The sequence below is a fragment of the Oxyura jamaicensis genome, chromosome 8 (assembly GCF_011077185.1).
Source record: "Oxyura jamaicensis isolate SHBP4307 breed ruddy duck chromosome 8, BPBGC_Ojam_1.0, whole genome shotgun sequence".
NCBI classification, from domain to species: domain Eukaryota; kingdom Metazoa; phylum Chordata; class Aves; order Anseriformes; family Anatidae; genus Oxyura; species Oxyura jamaicensis.
The window spans coordinates 27,523,626-27,542,583 of NC_048900.1; the positions used below are offsets into that span (position 1 = coordinate 27,523,626).

The 18,958-nt window shown below is 40.7% G+C and overlaps 1 protein-coding gene across 20 annotated transcripts in view; it reads right to left on the reverse strand.

Moving 5' to 3' along the window:
* The window catches only part of DAB1 (DAB adaptor protein 1), a 408,602-nt gene that overhangs the window by 87,446 nt on the left and 302,198 nt on the right, over nucleotides 1–18,958 (reverse strand). For all 20 annotated transcript variants that reach the window (XR_004752815.1, XR_004752814.1, XM_035333021.1 and 17 more), the window contains one exon: nucleotides 14,274–14,473. Coding sequence is in view for 18 of the 20 variants with exons in the window: in XM_035333021.1 (XP_035188912.1) it covers nucleotides 14,274–14,340 (67 nt within the window). In the remaining 2 variants the exon portion in view is untranslated. The remainder of the gene's footprint in view (nucleotides 1–14,273; nucleotides 14,474–18,958) is intronic.

Consider the following 18,958-nt stretch of genomic DNA (forward strand, 5'->3'; position numbering starts at 1 on the left):
ATTCCAGTTCCATCATAACACCCTATTTGATCAAACTGAAATATTTCATTATTAGTCAATATTTCTAAACATCCACCACAGTTAAAAGAGTGAAACCATAACAAAATCCTCTTTGTTCTACTAACGTCAAAATGAAGTACTTTTATGTATTTTGAGCCTTATCAAAACCCATTCTTCTTCTTTAAAACAAATCTTAATTGAAACCAGCTAGGAGAACGCTTCATTAATGAAGTGACATTTTATAATTAGAACACAGCTCAGAACAAACTGTTTAGCTGCAGAGGTGCAAATTTTCCTTTCTTCACTCTTGTTCCCCCTTCTTGTTGTTATGAATGGGGTTAAGGGCAGCAAACTGGCTGCTGTTTCTTTTCGCTGAAAATTACCTGCTAAGAAAACAGAGACTGTCTAGAAATGTCAGTCTTTCTGCTCCTTTAGAGGAGGCGAGGCACACAGGCGATGCAGTCCCATGAACACGCACCGAGCTCTGCAGGGCTAATTCAGAAAGGCACAACAGCTAGTTATCTATCCAGAAGGATACTTCCTCTGAAGATACATGGGAACAGGGCAGTTCCCATACAACAGTACTCCCCAAATCATGCTGGCTGGTCTGTATGTGGTGCACGAGAGCATTGCCACTGATACTCACATCTTGTACCCCAAGAGCTACAACAGCTCCACTTGGGACAGCTCTCAGGCTCCTGGAGGCTGGAATCCAAAGCTGGCAGGCAAATTGCTTTGGGATATGCCAAGTAAAGTTACCTTCTCTAAAACAACATCCCAGGTAGGATGGGAGGCTGGGAAGTCTCTGCATCTATGCACAGCAGCAATAAATACCCATTTTCTCATGCAGACACAGAAAACTGTAACAACTCTTACTCTTGGAAGCAGAACATAAGATTGAACAACTATTTCCACTGTAGCCTTTTGCTTCCAGAGACAAGTAAAACGAACATGATTTGGTTTCATAATCTGTCAGGGAAGCAGGAGTGATGAAAACACCCTTAACTACCCTCACAAAGCGAGTGCGATGCTAAGTCTTTGAAGTAGGTTAATACCACGATTACAGAATTTGCAGAGTTTCACCATGGCTTGCTGCTCCAATCTCCTTTCATACTTATCAAGTAACGCGAATAAAAATGCTTTTGGTCCAAAGGTTAAGTACGTTACAGAGGAGCCATTAGCTGCAGCCACACCCCCAGCTGATATACAAAATAAAAATCCGCAGGGCACAATGGCTCGATAAACTCAGAGTTATTCGAGGCTTGTGCACAACTTTCCCTTCTCTCATCATCCTGAGATCTCGTTCCCGAAGTTGGGGGGGGAAAACACCACTTGGAGAAATGTCACTGTCATTGGCAGGACCCGACCCAGCCTAGCAGGACTCCAACCTCTCACCTCCAAGGGTGCAATTCCAGATTCAAAATTGAATTTTTAAAGAAAAAAAGAGGTGTTTCTCCCAACAATTATGACTAAGAACTAACTTTAATATTACTAGTAGACTAGTAAACTAACAACTCTAAGTCAATGAAATCCCAACCTACAGAAACACACCGTGAGGCTCAGACCTCAAAGGCCCCCATACGCAACAGACCAAATGAAAATCCCACTCTAAATGCTGGCAAAAGAACTTCAAAAGCTGAATGTTCTCAGAATCTCTGAATGTGTTGCCTTGGTCAAATCAGCATAACTATTATTAATGTTTTTTTTTGACATTATTTTGACTTCTGGCTGACTAAACGCTGGTACTCCAGGGATGCTTGGCTTACATACGCAGTACTGGCAGTGGGGAATTGGTTATATTACGCAGCTGCTAGTAGTTTTTAAAATCACTTACTTTTGTTTGTATTTACTATTTTTTTTTTAAAGGACAAAATGCTCAGTTCCGTCTTCCAAATGTTTTCTTTTTTCCTCTCACAGACCACATTCCTGAATCTTTCAGCTTGTCAGTTCTGAGCAACTTGGTTACTAAGATGGTATTTAAAGGGTTTAAAGTTTAATGCAGGCCAATAACCTTGAATATTTTAAAGAAGCAAGAAAGCAGCTTAGCCACACATTTCAGCAAGTCTAAAGAGACATAATTTGAAAGGCATTTCTAGCTGGTGCCTCTCTATTTTCACATCTCAGGCTTTTAGAACCTTTGGTCTAAACCTAAAGGGGAAATTTTTCCCTTTGAACTGGGTTACTTCAAATGGAAATTTCATTACTAACCTTAGAGAATTCAGTCTCCTCCAAACATCATCTGCTTTGAAAAAACCAACGTGTGTTTGGATATAATTAGTGTGGTAACAGAAATGAGAGGATCTGGCCTGCCGAGGTTACAGAGCATTAGCAAGAGATGACGGAGTAATGATTTACACCTCTCTGCTGGAGACCCACCATACGGAAGGGGGTTTGTAGAAAGGGCAGAATTTGCAATGCTGACCCCAGTGGACAAGGATTTCATTTGATGGTCAGTAAATTCACAGATGTTTAAAGTGCAATTTCTAAAGCTATCTTCACATTTGTGAAAAAAAAAAACAAAAAAAAAAACAAAACACCGAGAAATGCACCTTGGGTATCCCTCCCCACCCCTCTCTCTAAAGAATTCACCTGTGCATTCCCCTACAACTCAGCAGGAGAAAACAATGTCTAATGCAGCATGCAAATTCAGTGTTTTTTTAAATAAAAAAATCCTCTGATAATTCTGCATGAAGGCGTAGCTCTGACTTACTCTTTTGTGTTTGCCATCAGCTCTACATGAGAGCGCTTCTCAGGAGGAAGGAACTCCTCCACCCTCATCCCGTGTGTTCCTTCTGCCTTTTGAACTCTGGCCACACAAAAAACTCATTCACAAGTTTATTCCATGCTTTGTTAGACCTTAAATTGCAAACTGATGGAAATAAAAAGCCGTGTTTTGCCTTTTGTTAGCAACATGCCCTGCAGTCTCATTAAAAACTCTGAAAAATAGATTAGATGTGGATTTGACTTTCCCAGAAGCTGAACGTTGAGTAGGTAAGAGGTGAAAAATAACTCCCAAAGTTGATTTTGCAAAATGACAAAGTTTCAGAGTTCCTCCATTGCAAAAGCCACACTACAAAATTGGCCACCAGTAACAAAGACTCACCAAGTCAGGTTACTTGCTAGCAGTGACATCTTTATATTCAGCTATCTTAACAGAAGATCATCAGGCAACAGAAAATCCCAAATACTTTTTTGTAGGATGATGTATTTATGAAAGTCTTAGTGCATCCTTAAATTTGCATCGATTGCTTCATTACAAAAAGGATGAAAATCTTTCCTCGATTTTTTTTTGAAAAACATTACCTTTTTCCTTAAGAACCGAAGGGTTCAATACTAATGCATAAAATATTTAATATAAGCATAGCATAGTTTCACTTTATAAAATTCCTGTAACCAATTGCTCTAAGGACATTCAGCCCCACATGTGATTGGTTCCACCACCACAAAAAAAACAACACCATCCACACACCTCCCTGTATGATCTTCATAATCTTCTCGCTATGTTGGCATTTATGCATGGAATAGAATATGAGGAATTACTGAATTAAGGATTTATTTTGGAGAGTTTACTAGCTTTTCAAATACATGGGATATATATTTGCTTTATCTTTGTTTGCTGAAGTGACCATGTTCCTGAAAATGGTTATGAGATAATTTAAAACGAATGAATAATGAAATAAATCCAACATCAAAAATGTTTTTAAACACAATGAAGGTTCACTGCTTTCAGAAGATCCCCACCTCACTCACCCCCCAAATCCTTGTTCTTGACCTTGCTGTTAACGTGTCCCTACATTTATATATATATGAACCTGAATGCTGCTCTGACTGCACCCCTCTGAAGCCCTGCACTCATTTTGAGGTGTTTGGCCTGTTCATTTTACACTTATTGTTCCCTTATTCCAGCTAAGGCAGGCTAAAAAAGAAAGAAAGAAATATCCACATTTGAAATAATCAGATTTTTTCCTGTTTTGATATTCTCCAAAAGGAAAAAGGAGTTGCAAAAGCAAACTAAGGAAGAAAAGCTGAAGAAAAGAATGAGAGATGTGTACATGTCAAAGTGGCCAAGGGAAATGAACTGCACGATGAGACTTCCCCAAGAAATCCTGCCTGAGGATCAAGCTTTTCTTCCACTCCTGTGAATGGGAAGCAATCCCAACTACTCTGAGACAAAGCCTCTCTTCTGAAACATTACTTGGATCTGGGCAAATTCCTTAACAAAGTCTCAGTTGACAATAATACCTGTCTGTGAAAAGCTCCTCTGTTAACAGATCTGCTCCTGTTGTGAAAAAATATCCAAGGCTAATTCCTGAACACCTACAGTTTCTATGGCCTTATTTCTCATCTGAACCAAAGCGTCTTCTTTTCCACAGCTACCAGCACACTTCACTGAAGTACCACTGCCAGCTGCAATATTGGGATTCTTTCCTTCTTCCAGAAAAAGGTATTTATCAGCTTGCCTGCTTAACAACCTGTTGTTGGGTGCCTTTTATACATATATGTATTAATAAAGCAATATGTAAGGGAAGAATGTTGCTAACATATAAAGAATTTAGATCTTCTGGTGCTCTCGTCCAGATAACATGTATTCAGGTTTGGGTTGGAGTATCCTCACAACAAAGCATGCAGCCACATTTTGACTGTGGAGCGCAGAAGGCAGCAAACGGAACACGTTCCTGACCACTGGCCTTCCATTCACTGAACAGGGCAAAGGTCTCCAGGAAATTGCAGTATGAGATCAGCTCATTAAAAATTGTATGAAAATGTCTATCCTGAAGGGATGTTAAATTAGGCTTACCCAGGCAACTTTGAGTCTGCGCTTCCTTAGAATTTCAGTGCTTAACCTTACAGCCCCAGCATTTCTTTAATGCAATTAAATATAGAGGCCTGGGTATAACATATTGCTTTAGTTACAGTCTAGCGGAGAGAAGGAAAATAGGTGAGACAGATAAAGAACTCTGTAGGTAGCTTTCATTTTGATCTCCTGGCGTCTCTGTAGAATTGCCATCTCTTTGACACGCTCGCTACAGCGGAGGCTGTGTTCTTCCACATGCAGTCCCGCAGAGAAGTGCTGATAGCACAGTATATTTAAAGAGATATTTCAGAGTCTGCACTAAAGAGAAGACTGCAATCCATAAACATCCTTACGCTAGCAAATGTAGTAAATATTAAACACATACACATAGCCACGCCAACATTACACGTAAGGCGTGCCCAAATCTAGCGTACATCCAGTTTTCCCCATGTATTTAATTCACTTGATGTGATTTTGTACGTTTGAGCTTAATGTACAATTCATACCAGCTACATGAAGTGTAAGAAAAAGGATTAATTCAGTAAACTGCTACTGATGTTTTTGCCTTCTACCTAATTAGCAGCATGCTGGTCCACATTATTGTGATGTTTGAGCATTACGCTCCTATTACTTTGATGGCAATTTTATATTTAAAAATGAAATTAACATCTAACCTCAAAAGACTTGCGCTTAATTTCATTTCACTCCTTGAATCATCCTTTTCATTATACAGCTTCTTCTCTAACTAAACTAGAAGAATCAGAGGCAATTATAGATCACAGATTAGCTGCTCAGCACTTGCTAGGAGTTAAAATGGGGGCAGGTAATAAAAACAAGTTGACTCCAGAAAAAGCTGTTCCTCCTGGTATTGTAGGAAAGACTGTTAACACTGCCATGCTGTAGTTTTTTAAAATACAGTCCCTGTACAATTACTACGTAAAGCAGACATCTTTCTTTGTATGCAAAACCAGCTTCAAGCAGGACTCCAAGATTCTACCCAGGTCATTTAGGGGATGTTCGTGGGAAAGGAGGAAAGCTACCTAAAAGTACCCCAATTTCTCCTTTGCCTCAAAACCAGAAGCATTCACTCATCTTCAGCATTGACTGTTTATTTCTGAAAGGATTTTTACACTGCCTACATTGCAGGGGACCTTGACTCTTCTTCACACCATGTCTGCTCAAAATCAGGAGATAACCATTCAAGTCCAATCATCTGACATGTGCACTAAAATACACATTGAAACAATTGTACTGCTACCACTAATTTAAAATATCAGTTCAGTGCATGTAATACACCTACCAATGATTTCGCTAGAAATTGGCCTAGGTTAAAAGAATAAAAGTATTTTGATTTTTATTCAGCTTTGTTTTCATACCAAAGACTCACACAAACACATTGTTCAACTAAATAACATGATCTTATCTGCAAAACCAAGCATCTGTAAAAGCAGAGAAATGCATTTTTCCCTGTTTTTATACTAACACTGTTTTATTTGACAATGATTAGTTAGAAACAATACAAATTATGTGCAATTATTTCTGAAAACACTTATCTGTCATAGAAATCCATTTTGAAGAAGAATGGTAGAGTGAAACACATTTCTCTACCTATCTTTGGACAACACAAACACTTCACGTATCATATTAAGTTTACTCCGGATGGCCAATAATGTGACTATTGATTATATAGCCAAAGGGCATTGTCTACGATAATCATAGCCACATCTTTCCTGTACTCCTGAGGAGCACAGCGAATTTCTGGGCATATTTCTCACTGGGAGCTGTTGGCCAAACCCACTGTGTGCTCCTTTGCACTCTGAGAACAGGAATATGCCATAAAGAATAAACGAAGGGCCTACAAATGCAGCCACAGTCCACGTCAAAAGGCTAGCGATTCTGCAGGCAAGCTTTTAAGAGTGACCAGTGTTCAAAAATCCTGTGACTTGAAAGATCAAGGGCAATGATTTTTCAGCTATGGTTTCTGTGACATAATGCTAGTCATTTATTTCAGAGAAAACCTGCTTCCACAATTGCTGGGGTCAAGCAAATTTCCCAGATTTACTTGTCTTTGATTTCCCTTCTGCGAAATGGAGCCAGTTAGCAACACAGCAGATACCTGATTCTCTAACCTGTATTTTATAGAGGAGCACTTTGACTTTCAGACTTCCCGTACCAACAATGGAAAAGGCACAGTCTTTGAGAAAAGTAGAAATGTTCCAATACACGTAATGCAACACACTGACAGAAATGTCATTCATTGGTATTTATTAGGCAAATATTTTTGCACGAAGAATTACATAAAAGCATTATCATCAGCAGCACAGGTGTCCCTGTAATGTTTTTCTGTGTGAGCAATATTAGGAAACTTTTACTAATCCAAATCTCCAGAGGCATTTAGCTACTAATCTGTGTGAATCAAGTCACTCCTCCTCCGTTGCATTCATCACGAGAGAATTTTCCTCCCTGAACCCTCCAAGTAACACTTCTCATTCACTGAGGTCCTAACACAAACTTCTCTTGGAGTCTTTTCAGTGACTGCAAATGCAGAAGTGCTGCCCCTGACCAGCCCCAGCCCCTCACTCCTGCCGTATTACAACCAAATGTCGGACATACCCTGACGGTGCAGAGGATGAAGCCAGGAGCAATGTACAGCACTGAACAGGATTTGTGGGTGATGCTCACAGCCAGCAGCAGATTTCCTACTGTACAATCAGCCCTGGAGCACAGTAACACCTACCTATGTTTAATGACTGTTTCATGAGTCAAATCCTCCGCGGAACACGCGTTGCGCTAAGCTCCTAATTGCTGGTTTCAACTGAAATGCTTTGACGACTGTTAAAATATTGAGAAATGATAACGGAACGGGAGCTCTCAGGAAATGTTATTCTTGCACTCAACAGATTATTGATTCCTCCACCGAGGAACAGCAGAGTAACAGATCTCCAACCTTCATTTAGGCAGACCTGTCTCTCAATTAAAAATAACAGTAAACATTTTAACTGCAGCAAGAGACAACATCCATCTCCCTCTAAGAACGTTTCAATTAACACAACCATGGACCCCCTTTGGTTGAACGTGGTATTTAAAATATAATTCATGAGCTCTCTAATTTATGATAGGTTATTGGATAACTCTTGTTAATTACAACTACACAATGTCAAAATTAATGATTTTCCCACCCTCTTTCAACTTGAGAATGAATTCATAACTTATAACAAGACTCAAAAGATGTGCAATTAATATTGTCGGTAACCACTTCACAAAAGAGATTTGTTAAAGGCAGGCATGTGGACTCAATTAGTGTATCAATTAATGTTGCTGTTACTTGATCTATAAATTATTGAAGAACTCATATAGCTGCTGCAAGGAAACAAAGCAAATCCACTCCCCATCAATGAAACAAGCTTCTGACTCTGCTCCTCTTATATTATTCTTTACATCAAATGTGAGTTCTGCTGAATTCCACAAATCTTAGCTAGGTAATCAGAAACACAAATGAACCTAAAACAAATATGACAACTCGGAATACCTCATTACAGTGATGATGCTTTAATTGTCGTTAGCTGATTGCAATATGGGGGGAAAAAATCATGTCATTGCTCATAACACTTACTCATTTAAACTCAAGTTCTAGTCTGGAGATGAACCTGCAAAAACTGCATTGAGATTTCTGTGTGTCAGCAAAATCCTAACTTTCATGTCAACTAGAAACCTTCACCCTGCTCTCAAATTCAGTAGTGATTAGGCTAAAGGTAAGATTCAAACGAGGTCTAAGAAACCCAAAGCAGGACTTGGGTTGCATTAGACACCTATGATCAAAACTGATAATGACAAAACGTAACCTTATTTAAGGGCTGCTTATCCCCAGAGGCTCCTAAATGAACTAGAAACCTCCTGTTTGATCTTAGTGTGACTACTGTTTAGCTTCTGGGTATATAAAGGGCTTCCTTTAGATGGTTAGATAAGCTCCAGACCCTCATTAGTTTTTAAAAGGCCCAGGAAATAGATGTGATCTGCCAGCGGCCCAATCTGACACACGTGAGTGGTCCTGGAGCCACGGCACTCCTTTTAATTAGGGGGCACACACAAAGTAGGACGCTTATGCTCTCTGCAATCCTGATCCCGAGAGGACCAAACTCACATCTGCCAGCACCAAGAAAGCACTGGCACGCAGAATCCTCGGTTACTCCTGGGGCAAGCAGGATTCCCTACCTGGTTTGGGAAGGGCCCTGAGCAAAGTCCACTCACTCTTTCCCTCCTGAAGCACAGCTGTGGAACTCGCCTTTTCCTTCTGTTAAAACAAAGGTCCCCGAGTCCTGGCTGGAAGAAGGCACCTAGCTCTGGTACAGCCGCAGTGCCTTGCAGCCCCTCTAGCTTTCACGTTTTATGGGCTGGTTAAGGCAATCCACAACTTGTCGGCACGCCTCCTGCAAAATCTGTTGCCGGACGCCACGTGGTTCTCATGCACTGCAGTGGAAACCTATTAAATAAGGGAATTTTGCCCACGGGGATCCTTGGCATCAAAGACGGTTAGGATGACTGTCAAGATGCCTGAGTTATTTTCCATGTCTTGCTTCTGTTTTCTGAAGTCCCTGCCATTTTGGAAATCGAATCAAGTCTTACAACAGACTCCACGTAGGGGATTGACAAGAATTGATTTCGCAAATAAATAAACCCTAAGCTTCAAATAGAATAATTACAGAATTTAACAGCAAGAGGAAGGAATCAAATCCCTAGAAAAGCTTCCTGGCTTCCCACAAGCAGAGGCAGATCTGCATTCAAATTTGATAGCCTGGCTCACTTCTCTACAAACCTTTCATTTCAGTTTTCTTGTTAGATTTTAAAATAAGGGATTTTCCAAGGTAGATCAGTGTGGATCTACCACCAATGCAGCACATTTCCCCCAAGGAGGTTTCTAAATCAATTTTAATTCCAATAGGCTTAAGGAAATCTGTTTTCAATTTGATTCATTAATCCATACATGTTTATAAAATGACTTTGCCCCCCTCATGTACTAGAAGGCAATAACGGTTTATGTTTCTAACAGCTCTGGCTAATAAAAACTTCCGATTTCCTATCTTAAATGCTACAAACATGTAAAGTTTATTCACCTCTCAATGAACCAGACGACATAAACAAGTGGAAAACAACCAGCCTTTAAGAGTGTTATTTGTAATTAATGTAAAGCCTATTTGTAATTAATTCTCTACAGTGTTCTTAAAGAACCCATGGTTTTAGGCAAAATCACACAAAGAAAAATCACCAAGAAAGTCCTAGAGTAGAGCTCCTGAGAACTTTGTGTCATTTCATATTACAAAACGGTACAGTAACTCTTCAGGGCAACTTTTAGACTTTGAGCAAGTTCTCACCAAGAGGAGTAACAACACGGAGTTGCTGGTAGATATCAGACAAGAGTGACACAAAGATTAGTGCTAGAGGTTGGTGCTACAGAAATATAGGCTCTTCTGGTAACAGCTACTGCGCTGTAAGCTCGTAAGGTGGCATGAAATAAAGAAAGGAGGGCTGCGGAGGTCACAGCGAAACACAGGTCCTCAGTTGTTGAGCACTGTGACAGTACAAGGAGTACAAAGCAACAACTCAGAAGGAAAGCAGCAGCTTGACTCACCTCTTCAAGTCAGTTAAAATTCCTACCGTGTGTTGGGAGCACAACCAGGTCCCTTTTCTAGAACATCCCATCCAACTGCAGGATGTATCCATCAGATCAATATTGGCTGAATAAAAGGCCAAATTAGTACTTGGCTTTTAACAGCCTATTTTTAAGATTATGTATGGTGATAACATTACCACTGGAAATTACAATTTGATGTTATCGTTTTAGTATTGAGCTTACCTACAGTACACATTAGAGTTTGGCAGCCCTGACTTTACTTAAACAGGTGAGAGGATTTCATATATAAGTTTTTGTTCTAACTTTAGTGATAATCCTGCTAGCTACTCTCATAACAATCAGACAACATTGTCTTACAGACTACCTCTGGTGGTAACAGACAGAGAGACCAAAGTTACAAGAAGGACGGTAAAGCCTGTGGCTGTAAAAACATTGTGCCTAATGAGAAATGTTTTAAATAATCTCTTGTAAGAGAATTGCTTTGCATATGACTACAGAAAGAGATAATTGTTCTAAAAGTAAGACCTTATAAAATCTGTAACTGCACAGGAGTGCTAATGTCATGTGCTCCATCTGCAGCAGCAATCAAACCACTTCCCTGTCACCAAAAGCCTTTGTTCTCAGGTAGGGTATGTGTCTGTGCTTCCCACCAACATATGAAGCGATACGTCTGAGTGCTGCAAGTCACAAATTCTCAATGAACGCCAAACAATTATTATATCAAAAGTCAAGCTCATTAAGAGCTTTCACGAGGAAGTTTACACGTACCTAACGTGCAGCTGCTGAAGAAGCCAGCACACCAAGCACCATTTGAGTGTTCTGGAAAGAGGAAATAGTGAAGGGCACGTGCTGAAACTTTTTTCTCCTCTTTAAGTGGCCATACACGGTACAAATATGATCTGGTGTATTCTCCAATCCTGCAGCGATTTGTGTGATACTACATAAAAACCATTATAAGCAACCATGAAAGAATTTCAGGCACTCCCACCCTGCTGCCAGGCGTTAGCCCATCCCAGTAGCAGCATGGTGCTTCTGCCACCACTAAATAGCACACAGCTCCTCCTGGACTTTTCCTTTAAGCTGTCCAGGCTATACAACTGCTTGATTAATGATACGACAGTGCCTTTACCTCTTGACAGGCACTACACCGCAAATGCACTGATCACATTATCTGAATAATCGTTTTCTTTTTGCCCATTGTACTTACAGTAAGTACTTACTAGCAGTTTGTATTTATCTAACATTTTATCATGTTTTATATTCACATACCTAACAAATCCTAGGAATTAAGCTTTGTATTACCTCAGCACTTCAAGAAACACTACCTTAGTATATCCTCATACAGCTGTACAGAGATTTAAAGATTTAGCCAATGCTACGCAGTAGACTACTGCTGAGATCCAGGAGGAACACTGTCCAGGCTCTGACTCTACAGTAAGCCTCCTTCCCTTTCAGTCACCCTGGATCTTCAGCATGGGGCAGATCTGTGGGACAGTCACTCTGTTAGGAAGCTACTATCAAACTTAGTACCTTCCCTCCCCGCTGCTGTATGGACATGGTTGTATGGCTCTTGCAGAGGTATGAAACCTGACTTACTAGAAATACATGAGAGCTGAAGTTTTTCTTTATAAAGCAAAGACTAATTTCTTGGGAATACTCAGTTCCATTGAATAATCAAACTCATTGATTAGAAACATTACGAACTTCATGTTAGTACTTGCTACCTGCCAGTGCTTGCTGTTAATGAACTTGGAAAAAAGCTTCGTGCTTTTCCACATGTCCATCATCCCTACTACACAGAGGAGGGCTCATTTGTTGAAATATACACAAATATATACAATTCAGCAATGAGTAAATGAGCACACCGAGTTTCTTTTGACTTTTCACTACATGGGATTTGAATAACAAACACTGTCTGAATTGTATACCTTGTCTGTCTAAAGCAATCACTGTACACGAGGCTTTCGGATGGCTGGATGAGATTGGACATGCACACACAATACAGAACACGATTAATTCTGGAGATGTGCTGCTGCTGCACACTGTCCCTTCCAGTTCTTCAGCTGCTTCTATGTGCTGCAGGGAGCTCTGATCGCTGCCACAGGACATATTTTATACTTTTTCTCAGCAGTGAAGGTAGTTCTCAGAATTTCCATTTGGGGGCTAGAATCAGATTTTGTGCAGAGCAGCATTCAGTTATTATGATTTATGACAGTGTTTTTAGAAGACATATATTGAATATTTTATTAACAAACAGCAAGTTTCTAAAGCAGTTGTTTGCTGTTTTCAGAAGTATCACCCTCCAGCAGAAGAAATAAACACAGAAGACAGACATCAAAAAGATGTTATCTGTATCGCAAAGAACTGTGATTTTTGAGTTTGCCTGCCTGCCCAAAAATGCTGATCATATAACCAGCTTTACTTTCTTTACTTGCCTTGATGAGCATCTCTCTCAGATCAGATTCCCATTTACATCAAAGTTCCCCTATTTTGGTCTTCCAAAGCACAGCCTCTTTGTATCTCAAATGAACCATTTCTTCCTTGTGAGCTTAGGCCTGGAGCAGTAATAAGGACACTAAACCATCTTCCCAAATAAGTGCTTAAAATGTTTGATTGCTGTGGTTTTTACAAAAACCTAATGTACAGATCTCTGATACAAAAAGCTATAGCAATCACAATGACTTGATTACCAGGTTGGCAGAATGACCACTTTATAAGGTGTATGTGCCCAGAAGATGAACAGGTTCTTATCAGGTATCTAGTACAAGTGTAGTTTGCAATACACACAGAGTACTACTTGCAACACACATACATAAATATGAGCAAAAGTGAGCCAAATCCTCATCTGGAAAAACATGCAAAATCCTCAGAAGGAAATGGTTAAATTATACATGAGCAAAAAGAAACAGAATGGTGAATTGAAAAGCTCACACGGTGGTCTAAGGGGTTTTAAGGGTTCTTTTTGCTGTTTTACTACTTTTCCTTATAGTTTGAGTAATATATATTAAATTCAGCTTCAATCTCAACTTCATTATCTCTGTAGGTTTAAAATACCACAGACAGCTACAATGAACGACATAAATTACCACAGGAGTTCAAGGTTTTGGTTTCCAAGTTCAATGGCATTAGAAAACACAAGCAATAAAAACCATCCACAGAAATGTAAGAAAAAACATCCCTACCAAAATCTAACAGACCTCCAAGAAGCACCAACTCTTAAGAATTACATTTCTCATGCTTATCTGCCCAAATAACTGCCCTACAATCTGATGCAAACTTGTAATTACAAGTCTGAAATCATCTACCCATGCATTTATTCAGAGCTTCTCCTTATTTCTCTGGGTTTTCCTCCTCCTTGTTTCTATTTCCTTTACTAGATTACAGTTAATCTCCCTACAGACAGTTAAAGAGCTCTCTGTAGCTTCACAAAATGTCAGCAAGATTCAATCTTCAGCAACAGAAAGTGCATTTAAGCTCTGGTAAGTTCCAAAACAAAGCAGAAACAAAGCCTTTAGAAGAAAATATTTGTCAACAGAGAAAACAGCTATCTTTTGCTAAAAGTAATTTTTAAAGTGTGTTTTCATTTCTGAAACAGCTGCAACAAAGTAAAAATTATTGAAGGGAAATACAGAAGTTCCTTCTTACATTTAAAATACTTCTAAATAATGTATCATGTCAGAGAATCAAATCCCGTGTTCCCTGACCAGGCAAGCCTTCCACTAGACCTAACAAATTTGACTTTCTCTGAGTGCATAGACAACAGAAGAATCATAGAAGCATAAAAGGTGGTTGATATAAGAGCTGATTAGAGTGGAATATGCGTAATAATACAGAGAAATTAGTCATTACCTTTCTTTTTGGAGTCTTTCTTTGTGCTGGTTTTAACAGCCACTTGAAGTTCTGTCTCAGTTGACATCCTATATCCTTAGTCCTCTTCACACAGATCCAGTATCTCGGTCAGGCTCATTTAGAACGTCTCTCCAAGAAAATAATTTAGCCTTTCAGATTCTATAACCCAAACAGTTCATCTCATTCGCTCCTTTTGTGTGCTGTGAAAGAAACAAACCAAAAGTAAGTCCTTTTATGAGTTTAAAACATGGCGGGGTGGGGAGGGGTGTTACTGGGGAAGAAACCTATGAAATTCACTGTTTCTAGACAGAGAACCCCTGATTCTATTGCCTGCAACTGTATTTGATGAAACACACATCTACTCCTGTTGGAGATGTTTTGGTATATCTGAGATGTCTCCAAGGACTAGAGATGCACAGAAGACCTGTACTTCTGAACCAGCAGCTGGAGGCCAAGGATTACAAGCTGGAAGTAGCTGGCAATGTCACAAACAGCACAACACTCTGCAAGGATGCAGTTCTTATACGCGACAAGGTAAAAAACACATTGCCAGACCTTAAATTCAGATTTTTACTCCTCAAATCCCCTTTCAAATGTTTTCATTCTTCTACTTGAACAAAGACAAATGAAAATGTATTCATTACCCATACTGAAAACACGGTACTTCGCCACTTCTCTTGCTTATGATAACATGCATGTTTCAGGCAGAAAATGATCTGAGTTTGTGTAACAAAGCTGAAATTCTTAGCACCCATCCAGCAATTTTTCCTGCAAATATATACCCTCAAAAGTATACTTAATTAAACTTTGCAGTTTCCATGAGATTCAAATGTGATGGGACTGCTTACGAGGGGCAAGACAGTAAGGTTTAGGCCACCAGCTCCAGCTTGACATAACTTGTATTCATTTGTTGGCCAGATGCACAGACGTGCCGGCTGCGAGGCCACAGCAGTAACTGAAGACGTGTGCTGGGGAAGCAGGAAGGAGGCAGGCTGTAATGCTGGGGGATGTGGGGACTGTAAGGGCAAACAATAAGCGCTGAAGAAACAAACAAAGAACAAACTATGACTCCAAGTCTTACTGCTGGTCCCTCCGGCTCTGAAGGGTGAGCTGCCTGCTCTGGCCGGCCCGGTCAGGGCAGGACCCCACTGCTCTGAAGCCCCTTCTCACGCTGCTCCCTCACTGCATCACCTTCTTGTCCTTGCCTTTTGTGAGAAAAGTTCTCAGTTATTAGTGCAATTACTGGGAAGTCCATCTGGGCTGTCTGAACAGGTGCCCAGTTATTAAATAAGCATTTAATAAAGAAATTAACCCAGCATATCAGCTGATTAGCTGGCCAGAGATTAACTACAGTTAAATACATTTGCTAATGACGTTTCTCTGTAATTTAAGAAAGTAATATGCTTCCAAAATTGAAATAATTTGGACAGTTTAAATCACTTTCTGCAGCAAGGGCTGCGAAACCACTAGTACTTTCAAATCCAGGCTCTTTCCACATTTTAAAATGCTTCAGTAACATTACTCTGCCATGCGCTATCTGAAGTGATTTAATATTGCTGAAGTGTGTCAGGGGTTTTCTTTAATAAGCTCTTCAAATCTGTATGCATATTATAGAATATTCAAAGATAGCTTTTCAAAAATCTGCTGAACTGAGTCTGAAATACAAAATTCCCTGTCCCTCCTCCACGGAGCCTGAATTAAGTACAGCACAGCAAAAAGGAAGGAAGAAAATAAAAATCAACTTACAAACCAAAGCTGTAGTGCCTGCTAAACACACCTTCTTGGAATGCTTGAATAAACTAAAAGCTCTTCAATTAACGTTCTTATTAGTTAAGAAAACAAAAGAGGAGAAAGCAAGTGGAGGTTGATCAACGAGAGAAAGAGAGGAAGGCAATGACCCCAAAATCGACAGCTTGCAGGGAATGAAGTGCTCTTGGACCAGACCCATGGCTGTGGGGGACGCAGCGTGCCCCGTCTCCCCCACCAGGGTGGTGGGACACCCCTGCAGGGACCCCTGGGACCCAGGGGAGATGACTGCCCTTGCTGTGCTGCGCGGGAACCATCCCGTCGTCAGAGCTGCTCTTAACTTACGCTTGAAATCCCCCCAGCAAACAGGGAGAGAAAGCACGGCAGAGAACAGATGTCCCCCACAAGGCCACATCCCCGACCCCTCCCCCTGCACGCAACCCAATTTAATATTTGGTTTTACAGCACAGTGGGGATGCATCAGTCTTTACAGCTCAATGACACTTATTTAGAGCATCTCTCAAGTCACAGCTGGATTGACAGTTTATTTTTCCAGAAGTTGGATTTATTTTTACCTTAAGGGTAACTGAATAACTTTGCAAGAAGCACCAACAGGAACTACTTAAAAATATATATATATAATAGGTCCATTTATAATAAAATCAAAACAACAACAACAAAAAAATAAAAGAAATATAAAATACCCACAGGGTCAAGAGTTAAGCAAGTTTTGGTGTCTTAAAAAACTGTGTTTGGGCACAAAGCATCAAGAATTTCATCTCCTGTTGTCAGCTTCTTCCAACAGGATGGCTGAAATAGTAGCATCTGAATGGCACTGAATATTTTAAAGTAACAATCTATGACTTCTGGAGAGCTTTAAATGAGATAGCAAGGCTATATTCCCTCGAGGCAATCCCACTGAGTAATATTTTTAAAAATAAATGCATGTCTATTTTCGGACAGGTTCCCATATTGATTTACTTTAAAACCTAATCAGGTCATTCTCTCCCGGGCTCACAGATTCTTGAATAAAGTAATAGGGATCTTTGTAATGGGAGCACATAAACATCTGTCAGATCAAGCTACAGTTCAAACTGAATTTGCTACAGCGACAGTTCCTCCGAAAGCATAGGTCTTTATGTAAGCTACGTTAGTAAACTTCCATACACTGTCCATATTTCAGTTGTTTATTACCCAGATGAGAACGGCAGTCAATCTGCTCTTCACCGCAACAGCTTTTATTGTCTCCTCCAATCTAGGTCACCGTTGTTAAATACTACGGTCTTCCAACTGTGGCAAGTACCGCGGCATGTGTTTTATCAATGAGATGCTATTATCTTTGATCAGCTCTGCCACATTTCTCTCCCCGCTCCCAAGACAAAATTTTGTTAGCTGCGTTTATAAAGAAAATAAAAATCTCTCCCCTTACACGTACCCGCTCCTAATGATCTTCCTGTGTGCCTCGTTACTGCTCCAGCCACTACAAGGCTGTGTGCGTGCCTCAGCTTTTCCTAAAGAGGATTCAGAGCTCTTCGTTTTAACAAAATACTGACATTTTCTATTCCCTTATTAAGTGGATACGGCAGGAACACAATCAGCGCATTTTGGAATTAACTGGCTTTTAATTCCACGAGAAGCCCTAAGCCTGCGTTCTGCATTACTCCTACAGCACCGTAAGACCCAAAGCCTCAGCGAGGAAGTAGTTCTGTAAATTCACTTTGCAGTCGGGATTAGCGCAAATTGTACCTTTCCCCGTGCGATGAAATTCATCACATGCTCCGGCCGCCTCCCCCACTCATTTGTAAACCAACATTTCCAACAATTTGTCAAATCATGTGGCTCTTCAAGCACGCTCGAGTGAGCCCATGAAGGCAACTTCCCCTGGCCCGAGGTATGGAGGTCAGACAAAACGATCATAATGCTTCCCCTCTGGCTTCAAAAGACTTGGATTTATTAATTTTCTTCAGGGTTTCAAAACTTAAGAAGTTCCCTTCCCTGCAACCGGTTTCCATCTGCTCATGTAAAGGAAAAGCGGCCGTAGGAAGGATTTGTTACTAAGCCCCGGCATTCCCGAGGTGTTTACGTTCTCCACAGCCCCTAAGTGGGATTTGAAGGTTCTCCACAGGAGGATGGCACCTCCCACACCACGACAAAAATAAAACCCTCACACTGCCGTCCTCAGCTCTTGCTTTTATACCCGAGGCCTTGGAATTCTTTTCTCCAAAGCATCCAGCACGGCCAGCCACCGGGGAACATCCCCGCGCTGATTTTGTGTTAAGCAAAGCCTGAAACGCCGAAAGGGCAAAATATAAGTAACAAAACTCTTTAGAAAGTGCTGTGATCCTGGAAAACTGAGGGCAGCTGAAGCGTGAAGGACGGCTCCCGGGGAGATAGACGTTACTCATAAACTTAGCCTCTGACTACAGAAACCGAACACGGAGAGCTTCCCGGGCACAAGAGCCAAGGGGCTGCTGCACGAAGACGGTGGAAAAAAACCATCGCTGTGCCACGGGTGCCCTCGATGCCCCCCTGCAGCTCTTCGTGCATGGCCAAGGCTGGCGAACGTCCTGCGGGCAGCCCCTTGGTATCAGAACCTTTCATGCAGAACACCACAATAATAAAATGAAACCCAAGAGACTGGGGTCAAAACCCACTGAAATCCTTCAGATAGCAAGGCCTCTAAGTAAGGGCCAAAAAACGAGGAAGACGAGGCCAAAGAGGGAGCTTAAGACATTAACGCAGAGAAGTAAACAAGGAGGAAAAGAAAAGCAAACGAGGGGAGATGGCTCTGTATATACTTCATTAAAGCGAAGTCTTTAACAATGTGTTCAGTCTCAGTATATGGAAAATTAATGCGTTTTATTGTGCTGTCCGTGCTATGCCTGTGGAAAGATACCAGAACAACACTTCACAACCACCCCTCCTTAAGTCTTCAACCA